This window comes from Elgaria multicarinata, chromosome 6, assembly GCF_023053635.1.
Source record: "Elgaria multicarinata webbii isolate HBS135686 ecotype San Diego chromosome 6, rElgMul1.1.pri, whole genome shotgun sequence".
Lineage (NCBI taxonomy): Eukaryota > Metazoa > Chordata > Lepidosauria > Squamata > Anguidae > Elgaria > Elgaria multicarinata.
In genome coordinates this window covers 22,630,571-22,647,042 of record NC_086176.1, presented here as the reverse complement: position 1 = coordinate 22,647,042, position 16,472 = coordinate 22,630,571, and the positions used below count along the sequence as shown (strand labels likewise).

Here is a 16,472-nt window from a genome sequence, read left to right as displayed (position 1 = left end):
TTTTTTAGAAATAGAAGCAATAGAACTGAAGAATAGAAGATCAGATTGCAGCCTCAGTTTTGGAACTTAAATCCGTGGTGCAAAAAGCCATTGCCTTGAATGTTGTCACGCAGAGCAAGAATGCGACGCAGCCTCTTCTAGGCCTGTTGTCAGCTCTTGTACAGTCACGTCGGCTGTGTCAGTTCTCCCCGAAGACCTTGGTTATTTCTCAGCTTTCTTTTAAATTAAGGTGGCAGATCAAGACAACCAGGATGACAGAACTCTCAGGATGCCTGAACGCTCTTTGACTTTATATCTTGTTGACATGTTTTAAGCAATGGACTATAAGCCTTTAGGAATGAAAAATAAACAAGAACTTAGGACGCTGAGGGAAGGATTCAGTGGTGTCCATGCGCTAGCATGGAAGCAGAAAGCAATGCTTGTACAACATCAGTAGTACTTGCTAGGTTTCCTGGGAAACCCATTGTACTAGCAAACACCATTGACATTGCACAAATTCTGGTCTCCACACTTCAAGAAGGATGCAGACAAGCTGGAGCATGTTCAGAGGAGGGCAACCAGGATGATCAGGGGTCTGGAAACAAAGCCCTATGAAGAGAGACTGAAAGAACTGGACGTGTTTTGCCTGCAGAAGAGAAGATTGAGGGGAGACATGATAGCCCTCTTCAAATACTTAAAAGGTTGTCACACAGAGGAGGGCCAGGATCTCTTCTCGATCATCCCAGAGTGTAGGACACGGAATAACGGGCTCAAGTTACGGGAAGCCAGATTCCGGCTGGACATCAGGAAAAACTTCCTGACTGTTAGAGCAGTACGACAATGGAACCAGTTACCTAGGGAGGTCGTGGGCTCTCCTACACTAGAGGCATTCAAGAGGCATCTGTCAAGTATGCTTTAAGGTGGATTCCTGCATTGAGCAGGGGGTTGGACTCAATGGCCTTATAGGCCCATTCCAACTCTACTATTCTATGATTCTATGGTTTACACTAGGGCAGTTTCGAAAGTGCTAGTATATGGACACTGTTGGATCCCTACCTCTGAACCAATGTGGTAACATGGCTACTGCTGAACTTGAGCAGCAGAGAGCTAGGTTCAAATCCCCACACTCAGCCATGAAGTTCCTAAATTGCTCTCCTACCATCACTGAGCTGAAAGTCTCTGGATTCAGAGAAAGATTCCTGTTCAGATTTCGAGGATCTGTGCCACCCAGTGCAAAGACCACCTTCTTTTTGTGTAGCTGGAAGAGCACATCTGCTGCTGCACCAACTGTATTTCTGAAAATGTTATTCCTCGGAATAAGAAAATCAGTGGAGCTCATTGAGGCTTAACAAGCCATTGCTTGGTGAAATTTAAAGGAAATCTCTCCAGTGGCTTTAGTAAAGTTGGGTGAGTTGATACCAGCCCAATAGAAAGACAACCACGGCCCAAGAAAAATACCCCATGGAGCAGCCTTCCCCAGCTGGCTGTCCTCCAGATGTGTTTGTCTACATCTCCCATCATCCCTGGGCCTCATTGGCCAGGATGGGCATTGTAGTGAAATACATCTGGAGTGCCCCTGGTTGGGGTGGCCTGCCTTAGAGTTTGGAGTGAAAGACCTGTTGATTAGTTTGCCCTGTTAATTTCCTGCCTTGACACACAGCCTGCTCTATTCTTCACCTGGAAGGAAGGGAATTCTCTTGGGGTGAGAAAACTCCATAACCAGAAATGAATGGATCCTGCTCCTTCAGAAGAATGCATTCCATTCCTTCAGCGGAACGGCTGAGAATGCCACGGAATGTAAGAAGCTTGCATAAACAAAGCCAGTGGGCAGGCAGCTCCCTGCTCGTTGTAGACAACAGGAAAAGGCTGGAGTCTGCTGTTGGATTTGGTTAGACAAAGAATTTTCTCCCTGGGCTGGGAGCATGCAATATAGGTATCTTAATCAGAATCTATGTACAGAAAGGCAGTTTTCAAAACTCTGGTGTGACCAAGAAAGAAGATGGGGCCAGGAACAGATTTGATTATCAAGGGCTTGGATCAGTTCTCTCTATCTGGGGTCTGTGTCCCTGACTGTAGCCCCCCTTCATTTTCTCCCATATATGTGCATGGTTGCTGTTCACTCCTATAAGGAAAGCAAAAGTGTTCCGTTTTATGGGATGTATTGCACTGAAGAGAAACCTTGCCGTACAGAAGGGATGAAATTTAAGACTGAGCAAAGGTGCGCTTTCTCTCCCTTTCCTCCGTCCGCCTTCCAAGTACTTGCAATATACTGGTTCCCCTTCCGCACATTTATTTATTTATTTATTTTATTATGTTTTGATACTGCCCAATAGCCAAGGCACACATGGCATACCCATTACAATAGCAGGCATTTTTGCTAGCATATAGAAGCCAGTTTCTGATTTTTATCTCTTTGTTACATTCTAGTTTTACAAAGAAACAGGGCCCAGAGTGAGGGTATTCAGATAGGAAGGGGTTCAGTTCTTAACAGCTCCCATTAAGTTCTGTGGAATCCAGAAAATGCTAACTTTGTGTCTAAATCCACCTGGGTATGATAGGAAAGATCTGTAAATATGATACCAGCGTAATATGACAGATTTTGTATTCTGGCATAATAGTTTCCATAGATTTCTCGGACAGGAAAATAATGTTGCCCTGCAATTATTATTATTATTATTATTATTTATTTATATAGCACCATCAATGTACATGGTGCTGTACAGAGTAAAACAGTAAATCGCAAGACCCTGCCGCATAGGCTTACAATCTAATAAAATCATAGTAAAGCAATAAGGAGGGGAAGAGAATGTAAACAGGCACTGGGTAGGGTAAACAGGCACTGGGTAGTGCAGCCGAGCATAGGGCTGGCTATCGTTAGTAATTGGGCACTTGCGTATTTATGTACACATAGTATTTGCTGCTATACCCAGAGTCATATATGTATCTACACTTGTTTATGGTTATCACAGTGAAATTTTATTGTAGCTTAATTCTCCGTAACCTTTTAAAAAAATGAAAAGAGAGTGAGCTTCCCCCTTTAGGATGTCAAAACTTCAGGGGCCGTTTGTGAATGATCTCTAAAAAGCCTTGCACGGCTTGGGACCACAATACCTGATGGGATGCCTCTCCCAACATGAGCCTACCTATACACTTTGCTCAATATCCAAGGTCCTCCACCGGGTGCCTACTCCAAGGGAAGCTTGTAGGACGGCAACAAGAGGGAGGGCCTTTTCTGTGGTGGCCCCCCAATTGCGGAACCATCTCTCTGACGAGGCCCACCTGATGCCAACATTGTTATCTTTTCGGCACCTGGTCAAGACTTTTCTCCCAGGCATTTAGCAATATGTAATTAGCCTGGGTTTGTTTTTATATGTTTTTGTGGTTTAAATTTTTTGTGTATTGTTTTTAAATCTTTTTATCCTATGTTAACTGTCCAGAGAGCCTCGGCTATGGGGTGGTATACAAATAATAATAACAACAACAACAACAACAACAACAACAACAACAACAATAATAATAATAATAATAAAAAACCAAAAGCAATAATGAAGGAAGTAAGGGATAGGAAACATCAAATTTAAACCAGAGAATATTTTTACAGGGGGTAAGAGGGGTTTGGCTCACAAAAAGTGTTACATTACATGTACTCAGAATAATGTTATATAGAACTATAAATATTCAGGAGATATTTATGCTATTATATTGGCATGCTATTATATTGACGTCGAGGTTTTATTTGGAATGGCTTTTCATGAATAGGTAGCAACTTGTATTGCTTTTTGAACCAAGAGACTTTTGGTTTTCTGTTGCCACAGGAAAACGGGACGGGTTTTGAGCCCACAACTACTTAAAAAATGTAATCTATGGACTAGTCCTCATGAGTTTTCCCCTCCCCCTTTTCTGTTGAACTTCAGCTGCTGAACATGAACAGCTGGAGCGACATGAGGCAGGAGGTGAACTTCCTTAAGAGTGCGAATAACACCAGTTCTACCGAAATATATCAGGCCGTATCCCGGATTGTTTGCGGCCACCCTGAAGGAGGGGGACTGCAGATCAAGTCTCTCAACTGGTACGAAGATCACAATTACAAAGCTTTCTTCGGAAGCAACAACACCGACAATGACATGGATGATTTCTATGATAACTCTACAAGTAAGTGGGATTGAGAAAGACATGCGTAAGTTTTATTCTCGGTAAATCATTAGAGTGTCATTCCTTTTTTTATGTTCAAGGGTTCAAGAAGCTACAGAAAATATTGGGGGGGGGGGGGGTGGACAGCCCTTGCTGAGCTCTCCCAAGGGTGAGCGGGAAGATACTCAACTCCCATAGTTTTTTAAACAAATATATACTTAGTATTAATTGATTCCATTCATATCCTGCCTTTTTTCTGTTGCAAGGAAGCCAAGACAACTTAAATGGTCCTCCTCTTCTCTATTTTATCCTTACAAAATCCCTGTGAGATTGTTTAGGCTAAGAGCCAATGACTGATTCAAACTCACCCAAATTCGCTTCAGAGCTGAGCGGGGGCTAGAACCCAGGTCTCCCGAGTCCCAGTCCAACTCTCTAACACTCGAACCACTATGCCACACTGACTCTCTTTTAAAGCACCCTGCTTCTTTTCTTTTAAAGCACCCTACTGCAATAACCTCATGAAGAAATTGGAATCCACCCCACTTTCCAGGATTATATGGAGAGCTCTGAAGCCTTTGCTTGTCGGCAAGATCTTGTACACCCCTGACACACCGGCGACGAGGGCAGTCATGTCTGAGGTAGGAAACCTGAACTCAGTTCTAATTCCATATCCATCCAAGAAAAAGGCCATCTCTGTGCATCTGCTGCTGGACTCTTACATCACCTGCGGAAGAGGTAAATGGGGGTTGCACTGGATGGGGTTGCACTCCCTCTGAAGGAGCAGGTCCGTAGCTTGGGGGTTCTCCTAGAACCATCTCTGTCCCTTGAGGCCCAGGTGGTCTCAGTGGCACGGAGTGCTTTCTACCAACTTCAGTTGGTGGCCCAGCTACGCCCCTATCAGGGCAGAGATAACCTAGCTTCAGTTGTCCATGCCCTGGTAACCTCCAAATTCGATTACTGCAACGCGCTCTACGTGGGGCTTCTTTTGAAAATGGTTCAGAAGCTGCAGCTTGTGCAAAATGCAGCGGCCAGATTGATAACCGGAACCAGAAGGTTTGAACTTATTAGACCGATTCTGGCCTGCTTGCATTGGCTGCCTGTATGTTTATGAGCCCAATTCAAGGTGTTGGTTTTAACCTGTAAAGCCTTAAACAGCTTGGGACCACCATACCTGATGGAACACTTCTCCCAACATGAACTTACCCGTACACTGTGCTCAACATCTAAGGTCCTACTCCGAGGGAAGCTCGGAGAATGGCTACAAGGGAGAGGGCCTTCTCAGTGGTGGCCCCCCAATTATGATCTCCCTGACGAGGCTCGCCTGGCTCCAACATTGTTATCTTTTCAGCGCCAGGTCAAGACTTTTCTCTTCTCCCAGGCATTTAACAGCATTTAACAGCATATGCTGAGTTTTTAACTGACCCAAGAATAGTTTTAAATGCATATTGATTTTTTTTATACTTTTGGTGGTTTTAAATTTTGTATATCTGTTTTCCGTGTTTATTGTTTTTAACTTTGGTAAATTGCCCAGAGAGCTTCGGCTATGGGGCGGTATATAAATGCAATAAATAAATAAATAAATAAATAAATAAATAAAGGGATGTATTGGGGCTATAGTTCAGGGCTAGAGAAAAGGTATGTCGGGTTAAGGTTGAACTGGAAATTCCCACCTCTGTCAAGTCCTATTTTAAAATTTTGATGTGTGTGTGTGTGGGGGGGAAGGGGTGTTTGCACACATGTGTGTAAATTTGGAGGGGACTGGAGGGCAGTATCAGGGCGGGGGCTGAAATATATAAAAGCTGGGTTGGCTTATTCATTAGTGGTAACCACAGCAGTGGTTTCTCTCTCATTTTTTTCTTTGCCGCAACTAGTGATGACAGTGGCCGAGTTTCTCTCAATGGCTGGCATTCCCTCCCTAACAAGGCCCTTGTAGTGACTTACATCATGATGTAACATCGTATTGTGGGTAATATGGGGGTTAAGGACATCATAGCTGGCAGCAGGCAGCCACTCAGAGAAGCTATGCCACCATTGCTCCTTGCCGCAGCATTAAAAAAAAGTGTTTCTTTTCAAAGAGAAGAAATCGCTGCAGGGCAGGCCCTACATTGAAGCAGAATGAGGCAGCTACCTCAGGCAGCGGATTTTGGGTGTCCTGCAACGGCAGTAAATAGTTACTGAATTTATTGTTGTTGTTGTTGCAATTGCACTGCTTGGGAGGAGGAGAGGTGCTTTCGGGATTTTCGGCTTCAGGTACCAAAATAACTTGGGCTGACTTTGAGTATTATGCACCTTGACAAGGGGGTGGGGGGGGAGCACAGGTATGGATGCCATTTCCTGTTCCACTTCAGGCAGCAAAATGTCTTGGACTGACCTCTGCTAATGCCTCCACTAACTCCTGAAATTTAATAATTTCCCCCCTACCCCACCCCTAAAAATGTTGAAAACTGCATTGCCGCTAGGTTTTATTGTGGATTGTACTTTTATACTGTAGTTTTAAGCTCTTAAATTTTGTGTTGTACTTCATGATATAGTTTATGGTTTTAATTGTTGTGAGCTTTGACTATTGTGAGGTATGGAAATGTAATAACTAAGGGCAAAAGAAGAGTTGTTGGAGCTGGCCTCTTGGGTGCTAATCCCTGGAATTAGGTGCTGGACTGTAGACTTTGAGGGATACTGTGGCGATCCCCACCTTTCTGTCCCTTAGGTATGTCTGGAGTTTGTACGTCTAGCGAGTGCGGAATATTTGACTGAGTGGATGTGGCTAGTGATGCTGTGAGAAAGGGGGAGGGTGGGGTATAAATAGTTTGGCTGAGGGGATTGTCTTGTCTTATCTGAGTCTGATTTTGATTCTGATTATTATTCTTGTGGGGTGACTGAGGCTTGTGCTTCTTGAGAGTGTTTGGTGTGTGAGGAGTGAGAAGAGATAGGGCTTTAAGGGACTTGGGATTGTTGTTTTAAGTATAAAAATAAGCAGGTTTGATCTAAATTGAAATTCCAAAGATCTGTTCAATTTCAATAAACTTTACTTGGTGTTCTGTTACCACAAACCACGTGTCAGCTCGGATTTATTACCCGCTATTTTACACAGTGTAAAAACATCTACTAATTCACCTGCCGTTCAGTACCTCAGCAACAGAACCTATTTTCCAAAACCCTTTACCTTGTTCCCTCACATATAGAGGAAAGGTTGTGTTGCTTTTACCCTTTCCTCAGGCTTTTCAAGTGGTGGCTCTTGGCTTGAGAAGGCTGTGCTAGGCAAGGCCTTCTGGGTGAGGTTGGTGTCGTCACAGATACCACCAGTGCCGATCCTTTGGGCAGAAGGAAATCTGGGGCGGTGTGGGGAGGGGGGTGGTGAGGACACCCACAGTTCTTCGTTAGTTCTGCTGTCTTTCTGATTTTGACGTCACTTTTGCCCCTTTTGCTCTCCTGACAGGTAAACAAGACATTCCAGGAGCTAGGTGTCTTCCGTGACCTTGGAGGGATGTGGGAAGAGATAAGACCCAAGATAAAAGCTTTCATGGAGAATAGCCTGGAAATGGATCTAATCCGGGTCAGTATTACCCTAACTTGTTGTTTATCAGATAACACCAGGTGGATCTCCGGAGACTTTATTTACAAGAAGCGACTTAAACCTATTTATTTTAGGGCTGTGATTGGCACTCTGGCCTTGAGCAAGTATGTATGTGTTGGTGCAGTAGCTCATTCCTTGTGACAAGCCTGCTTGTGCTGGGCTTTCGTGCCCGTGCAATGTGACAGCATCTTGGGATGGACGAGGCAAACGCTTCCCTCTAGACGACACCTCTCTCCTCTGTGATTTCATGAAATGCCAAGATTGGATGATTGGTTGGGCACAACCCAGGCAGTCTTTGGCCAGGGCATAAATCAACACCACCACCCCTCCATTGGTCGGCTGTGAATCTACACCTGCCGAGGACATGGCCCAGATGAATGTGAAACGGGAGGTTATTCAAGCACAGGCAGCTTCACAATCTATTATGCTGAGGGCTGCTTTAATCACATTTCATGGGGCTCTGTGCTGGAGAAGAATGTGATTAAGTATTACCTCACTGCCTGTAATGCAGGAAGCAGGCACAGCTTTTCCTGTCACTACCCAACTTTTATGAACATGACCAATATTTTTAATGGGAATCATGACAATAAATTATCAAAACCTTTTAATATTATAATACTGACTAAAAAAAAGCTTCTGATGCAACGTCGCTGGAGCTATTTGGTATATTTGCTATTGGCTAGCCAGTGTTTAGTAGCAGCCAGACCCCTGAACTTTGTCCCAATGGTCCTGGGTTCAAATTTCTTATCTGCCATGGAAATCACTGAATGAGAAATGTTCTTTCTGTGCCTAGAATTCATGATGTTTTACTCGTCAGAGATAACTCCTCCTGGAAGCCTGATTGACCTGTTCAAATCCCGATGGACAACACAGCGGTTTTGTTTAACTCCCTGCGTGCTCACAGAGCCAGAGTTTGCTAGACGAAGGCTAACTCATCCAGACTCTATGAGAACGGGGAGAAATTGTGGAACTGGTGCCTGTGAGGAGACCATTACATTGTTGGCTGGGCAGCATCAGGAAATGACTGCTGTTTGGCCCGCGGATGCCTTTGGCAGTCGCACAGATAGTCAATTGTGACAGGGCGAAAGAGGCTCAGGTTGTAGCATTCTCTGAAAGACAGGCTGTTTATTTAGGGTTCACAAGAACAGCAAGTGTCCTGTGCAGTGATGTTCCAGAGAGGTTGCAAAGCAGGTTCTCTGATGGGTGACCTTTTCCCCCTACCTGGACAGTGTCAGCTATTGATGTCTTCCTTCCTTTGCCGTTCCTGCTCAGGTTGATAACGTGTGGGTATCAAAACATGTTGTTAGGGTATGTTTTGAAGTTTAACTGTGTGCTTGGGTGGTGGATCAATTCTCCCTTTTTATGCTTTATCTGAGGGTTAGGGGTGGCTGTGCAGCCTGCAGCAAAACAGAGTGCTTTAGCCCTGTATTGATTTGCTTGCGTTAGCCACCCAATTACCTGGGTTCTTGGCCCGATGTACAATTGAACCATTTAAAACAATTAAAATACAGAATCCACAAAATCACAATATGCACAAAAGGTAAGTAATAGAGAAGCCAAAACATGCGGCAGGGTCTTGCTATTTACTGTTTTACTCTGTACAGCACCATGTACATTGATGGTGCTATATAAATAAATAATAATAATAATAATAATAATAATCATGGCCACCTGATTAAACGCAAAACACATCCGAACTGCCATAACAGCGGAGACTAAAGCGTTAATATCAATATTTAAATGATGTTAAAGATATTCAGATGACGTTAAAAGGCCTAGAGGAACAGAACAGTCTTTCCTAACCATTCAGGGTAGATTTCGAGGAGTTGTGAGGCCTGCAGAAGGGAGGGGGAATTTCCGTTTTCCATTCTGCTGACTGCAGCCTTCCGTTGGCAGAGGGAACTAGTTGGGTTCCACCATTTGCCTGGTACTTGAAAGACGTCAGAAGAAGAAGTTATTGGAAGGTTGTCAAGGAAAAAGCAATACTCCTTCCTTTCCCCCTCCAGATCTTCTCTCCCTGCTCTGTAGTGCAATAGTGCTAAAGCACACAGGTTCAGGGTTGAATCCTGATACAGAGAGGGGATTAACCCAACTCAGTTCAATCTGTACTATTGTAGATAGGCTGTGCCTGATTTTTGAACCTTTGGGGAAGTGGAGAGATAAAAGATTTCCCCTTCAGCCTGCTAGCAATGTGGCCAGTTAAAGGCTTGCTTCTGCATTCTGCCCTCATCATGCCAGAGCTCCATGGCAGTACAAGGACATATCTTATTTTTAAAATCCCATATTTTGCAATCATCGTTGTGTTTCTCCAGTATTTGTCTCACTGTCCCTTGTCCGGGATGGTCCCATTTTATTTATTTCCTTATTATATTTATATCCTGCCTTTTTTCCTCCAAGGAACCCAAGGCGGCATACATAATCCTCTCCTCCATACATAATCCTCCTCCTCTCCTCCTCACAACAACCACCCTGTGAGGTGGGTTGGGCTGATAGTTTGTGACTGGCCCAAAGTCACCCAGTGGGTTTCCCTGGCCGAGTGGGGACTAGAACCCGGATCTCCCGACTCCCAGTCCGACACTTTCGCCACTACACCACACTACACCTCACCATTTTGCTGCCTTATCAGCTAGCATGGGGCTCTCTGCTTTGCTGTGAGAGGGAGTGATAATGCGACACTGAGCCCAGGTCGCCCTTAGCTGTTCTGTGCTGTGGCCATACCAAACACACAGCTACCACCCAACGTTTGGGGGGCTGAGCCACCCACCCCCCCCAGGCTCTCTTGTGGTGCTAAGTATATAATGATAAACTAGATCATTGACATTTTACTGACTGATAAAGATACCCCTAAATTTGCCAACTGAGTCTGGTTGCCTCACCCTGCCTAATGGTAGGGCTGGCCCTGAGGATGTACCTCATTGGCTTGCTAATTTTATCTTTAGAGACCTATGTTGGGTTTCCAGGGCAGCTCAACGTGCTCTCTGAACTGTTTTCTTTATTGTATCCATAAATTAAATAAATACAAATTGTAGGGTTTTTTTTTAAAAAAAAGTGTACCAGAAAATCCTATGCCTGTTTTCTGATGTGTCTGTGTGTGCGTGCTTTTACAGCAGAAACCAGTTTATAATCCGTTTGGTACCATATTTAGGCTGGAACCCTATACCGGGAGTAAATCCCATTGAAATCAATGGATCTTCCTTCTGAGTTGACATGTGTTTGATTGCCCTTGTAACTTGCTGTCTAAGGTGCCGTCTTTAGCTTTACATTATTGGATGATAACTGCATTAGGAAGTTAATGCCCAGTTATACTCTTTGCCTGTATCTCTCAACAGCAGAGAGCCCTCTGGACTAAGCTGACCATGCTTAACAGGCACCCAGCCTCTGAAACAATTTCTTTTCTCCCTTAAGCCTCTCCAATTTTCAGCACTGCCTTGTTTGTTTTGGGCAGCGCTGATATTATCCAGCTCAGCAGAGATGCTGTACAAGGCTGCCCCCTGGCGGTGTAGAAGTTGAAATACAGCAAAGGAGGACTCTATTCTTTCATGGAACAGGCCCAGATAAACACAGATTTTTATCTCACCCAATTCGGTTCATACACCCTATTTAGTTAAATTTACCACACAACAATACTTTCCTGTAATCAGGGCCATAGCCATCAGGGAGACTGTGGAAACCTGGCCCCTCAGAGATATTACAAACTCCTTCTTTATATTTTCAGCTTTCATTTTTGAAGTGTTCCGCTCCTATCATTCCCAGTCAATGATTGTGGGTAATGGGAATTGTAAGCCCAACACATCTGAAACGCACCAGGATGGAGGATGCTGTTGTTGCAAGTTTTAGAAAGATCTTGATGGAATTAGCAGCTTTAATTCTTGAGAAACTTGGGTGTCCCCCCCACACACACACACTTTGAGGAAAACTGTTATCATGGCTTACAGATGTTTATTTTTCCTACCTGCATACCTGTCCAGTAACAATATGCTTGAGTGTGAGCTTTAAGTAGAAAGACTGTCAATAGCTTTGTAAAATGCTGTGAATATTCTTCTCCCTTGCTTCAGGGCCAATCTAACTAATCTTCTTTCTCCTGTCGATATCCTTAGACATTACTGAAGAATAAGCTTCTTCCGAACCACCACTTGGTAGGTTCAGCCTGGACCATTGAGGATGTAACCTTGTTCTTGGCAAAGTACCCAGAGGATGTTCACCCTGTGAATGGCTCAAGCTACACCTGGAGGAACGCATTCAATGAAACAGACGGTGCTATTTCGACAATTTCCCACTTCATGGACGTGAGTCCCCTGTTGTTGCTTGGACACATTGGCTTTTATTATTATTTTTTAAAGAAGGTGTTACTGTTTTTTTGTCTGTTTTTTTTTACTTTATTTCTTCATCAGGAGTATTTCTGCTCTCCCACCCCACCCCAAGTCAATTCATAAGTGCAATACCCTGTGATTTGTAGAGTAATGTGGAAGGGAAACAGCTTTTAAGGGATTATGCAGGGCCATCTTTAAGATTTGGGGGTGGAGGGACTCTTGGACAAGAAGCCATCAATGAACCTCCTTAGCCAGCCAGAGCAGAGGGACTACGGCCCACCAATTGAGAGTTTCAACCCAGACGGCTTAGGCAAGTGTCCCAAGCCACATCCTCATTTCATTTTGGATCAGTGGCTTGATGTCATGTATAGCCCTACTGCTCCTGTATTGGGAGCAGGTGTCATGTATAGCCAGAAACAGTCAGAAACAGATTCAGACTCAGAAGACGCCGAGCCGGACACCAGGCAGTTAGAGCCAGTGGGGGAGGAGGTTCACACAGGAGAGGCTTCAGCTAGAAATCTGCCCCCTCCAGAGTCTATCTCTTCAAGGCCAAATTCTATGCCTTCAGTGAACAGGGAGTCAACTTCCAGCAGTGAGCATTCAGAAACTTTACTTGATGCTAGGAATCGCCAGAAACTAAAACGTCAGTGAGGGTTAGGGTTAGGCGGACAGATTACATGAGAAATCACCCTCGCATCAACCATCTTGAAGTTATAGATATTTGAAAAGCCTTTTCTTTTCTTTGAACGGACAATTGTCTTGCTTAGGTTGCATAGTTTTTGCCTAAGGGGGAGTTTCACAGAAAGTGCCACGTTTGTGTTACAGAAGTGTTTATTGCTTGCAATAAAGCTTTATAAATTGCCTAGCCCTTTGCCTCATTCGTCTCCCAGAGAAAGCTGGAGCTGCTACAGTACACAACACTTTCCAGGTCTTGGTGGTGTCGCTAAAACCCATTACCACCATTCTCTACATCCTTAGTCATGCAGTGCTAATTAGTCCTGTCAAACTAGATGGGACTTCAGAGTCAACGTGTGTAGGACTGGATTGTTGGCTATAACCATGCATTTGGTTGCGCGTTTGGTTGCTCTCCAGGCAGTGCTCAATATTAGGGCCACGTTAGAGGGGTAAATAAATGAACGTCCCATGCAAAATTATAATCACATCACAGCGTGGTTACAATTTGGGCATCGTTTTGACTTCAACAGAAATGGATAACTAAGTAACAGTGTGGTTAGGCATACATTTGGCACGATCTTGATTTCATCATTCAAATGTTTGCTTCCAAAAGAAGCTCCAGCTCAGCTCCTGATTCAGTTGCCTGTCGTCATTGCAGTGTGTCAATTTGGACAAACTGGAAGCCATGCCTAGCGAGGTGAGGCTTATCAACAAGTCCTTGGAACTCCTACATCAGAGGAGGTTTTGGGCCGGAGTCGTCTTCCCCAAAATCGCTCCTAACAGCGTGAAGTTGCCTCATCACGTCAAGTACAAGATACGGATGGACATAGACAACGTGGAACGGACGAACAAAATTAAAGACGAGTGAGCATTCCTCAGAGAGGCCTTGTTAAGTTTAGGGTTGTACAAGCAGACATGTGAATTTCTCATAGACTGTGAACTGTTCTTGTGCTTTGGTGTAGGTACTGGGACCCGGGTCCTCGAGCTGATCCCTTTGATGACATGCGGTACATCTGGGGAGGCTTTGCTTACTTACAGGATGTGATAGAACAAGCGATCATCCGGACTCAGACAGGCTCGGAGAAGAAAATGGGTGTCTACATTCAGCAGATGCCCTATCCCTGCTACGTGGATGACATGTAAGTGATGGTATAAACCAAGGGTGGGGGACCTCGGGCCCGGGGACCCCTTTCCCCAACCCCTCCCCTTTCTCCCCTGCTAAAAAGGTTGAAATGCCTCCCCATAGGCTTTAGTTACTGGCTGTCAGAGCATTTAAGCTACAGTATGCTGATATTTTGGCCCTGCCCATCATGGGAAATTGGATTTGGCCCTTGGGTTGAAAGAGGTTCAACACCTCTGGTGGAAATGAATGGCCTGCTGGCATGGCTGGCTCCCATGTAAGCCAGAACGAGCCTGTATTTTTGGAGGGCTGCTTTGGGACAAATTGAAACAGCCCTTAACCTGTCTGCAGACTTGCAAAGGCACTAATAGGATAGAGAAGTTAGTTGTCCCCTAAGCGGCGCCATTTTCTCAAAGATGGTACTGCCCAGAAAGAGGAAGCTGCTCTAGAAAGCCACCCTGGACCACCTCAGAGAGAACCGGTGCCTCCAAAGTGAGGATAGGTAAACTTTCTAGAGCAGCCTGTACTTCCGGGGGGAGTCCAAGATGGTGCTGGATAGGAAGGAGATGGCAATTGAGATTCTGTTTCCAGCAGTGCTCCTGAAACCGTGATGGAGATGGCCTTCCTTTGCTTGTCACCTCTGAACATCGACCTTCCATTTAGCTGTGATGGCAGCCCTCGATAGCCAAAGTCATAGAAGATAAGCCCAATCCTCTTTTAAAGCTCTCTAAGCTGCTAGCCCTCATCACATCTTGGGGTAGTGAATGCCACATTGAATGGCGAAGTATTTCCTTTTGCCTGACTGGGACAGGCTGCCCATTGAGGAACATAAACCCCAAGCCTTTGCCTTTCTGCCATTTCCCCCCATTAGATTCCTGCGGATCGTGAGCCGATCAATGCCACTCTTCATGACTCTGGCTTGGATCTACTCCGTGGCAGTGATCATCAAGGGGATTGTATATGAGAAGGAAGCCCGGCTGAAAGAGACCATGAGGATCATGGGACTTAACAACGGCATCCTCTGGCTTAGCTGGTTCATTAGCAGTTACATCCCACTCATGATGAGTGCAGCCCTCCTGACGCTCATTCTCAAGGTGAGGCTGGCTCTGGATTGTTGTTGCTGTTTAATAGGATCCTTCATCCATGACAGTTGATCTAGTGTAGGAGCAAAGCACATAATGCAGCCTTCCCCAACCTGGTGCCCTCTAGGTGTATTGGACTACAGCTCCCATCATTCCCAGCCATCATTCCCAGCAGTCCAACCCATCCGGAAGGCACCTGGTTGGGGAAGGCTGGTGAACCGTGTGAGTCAGAAAAACCTCTGCCTCTTTTCAAATCTCACCTGAGCCTAGGGATGTGTATATCAGCGAAGCGTGAGCTCAGTGCAGTGCTCCAAATTCCACCTGGAAATTTGTTTCAACTCGAGTCCGTATCAGCTTTGCTTTTTTCTTTTCGTGTGAAAATCCATGCATATTTCCAAACATATTTTTCCAAATATATACATCAGTTGTGCGCATTCTTCTTCCATTGATTGAAGCCTATTTGTGTACATTTTACAAAAATACGCATTTTTCATGCACATTTTTTTCAAATGCACGCGTGCTGTCAAATGCATTTTTTTTTTTTTTTGGTCCGCAAATGACATAGCAAGCTTGGAAATTATATGGACTTTGACCGCAGATGATGTCCGGGTGTGTGATTGGTCCAGAAGGTGCAAACTGAATAAATCCTTTTCAAAAACAACCCTGAAACAAATTTCTCATACATCCCTACCTGAGCCACAAATTCATTAGGTATCTTGAAGCAAGCCACCATCGCTCAGCCTCCAATTCCCATTTGCGGTATGAAGATTAAAAATGCATCTACCTCATAGAGTTGTTGTAAAGGAGCACTGAATATTATTATTATTCATGTACATGAAGTGCACTGCAAAGCATTGTATAAGTGCTGAATATTATTTTCCCTCTGCTCCCTCACCTTCACTTCCCATAACCCTGAATGACAAAAGTGTCTCTCCATGTAACGTCTGCGGGGTCTTATTTACGTCTGACTTAATGATTAACCGCTGTGACCTGGAGCCTCATGTTGGGTGTTTGGATAAACCTATAACCCAAAGTCTGTTTCTGTAGCACTGACTGTGACCTAAAAGAAGGGCCAAATAAGTCAAGCAATTCTTAAATGCCGCTGTATTGCAGATCACTATTACGTTTTGATTGTTCTTTTGCGGACCTCCAATTTTCATATATTGTAAACCACCAAGCAGGAGGCCATTAAAGGCTTGTGAATTAAAAACTAATCCTTTCCGCACTGTAGAGAACGGACAGGGGGAAGTATTACTTGATGGTGTTGGGTTTGTGCATGCTCTGTGCCACTTAGGTGTTTGCTAGTCAACTCTTTAGGATGGAATTGACTTGAATGTTAAGTCAGTGTTAGTTGCAGTTTGCTCTGGAAAGGGCCTTCAACTGTTTAATTTTTAAATTTACATCATGATCTTTGGAGAATCACCCCAAAGCATGCCATGCTAGTCCAATGGCTAAATTTTAAGAATGAGCAGCCTGTGCCAGGGGTCACCAGTCAAGGGGGTGCACTTGATGCCATCGATATCCAAAGTGGAAATAGACGTCAGGAAATGGGCCCTGTTCAGATGACATGCTAAGCCATGGTGGTTAAGGATTTTGAGCTAAAC

General features: G+C 44.5%; 1 protein-coding gene across 2 annotated transcripts in view; it reads left to right on the top strand.

Annotated features, from left to right (window-relative positions):
• The window catches only part of ABCA1 (ATP binding cassette subfamily A member 1), a 141,305-nt gene that overhangs the window by 76,915 nt on the left and 47,918 nt on the right, over nucleotides 1–16,472 (top strand). For both annotated transcript variants that reach the window (XM_063129135.1, XM_063129136.1), the window contains exons 9-15: nucleotides 3,894–4,131; nucleotides 4,609–4,748; nucleotides 7,544–7,660; nucleotides 11,779–11,967; nucleotides 13,325–13,530; nucleotides 13,629–13,805; nucleotides 14,658–14,880. In XM_063129135.1, coding sequence (XP_062985205.1) covers nucleotides 3,894–4,131; nucleotides 4,609–4,748; nucleotides 7,544–7,660; nucleotides 11,779–11,967; nucleotides 13,325–13,530; nucleotides 13,629–13,805; nucleotides 14,658–14,880 — 1,290 coding nt within the window. The remainder of the gene's footprint in view (nucleotides 1–3,893; nucleotides 4,132–4,608; nucleotides 4,749–7,543; nucleotides 7,661–11,778; nucleotides 11,968–13,324; nucleotides 13,531–13,628; nucleotides 13,806–14,657; nucleotides 14,881–16,472) is intronic.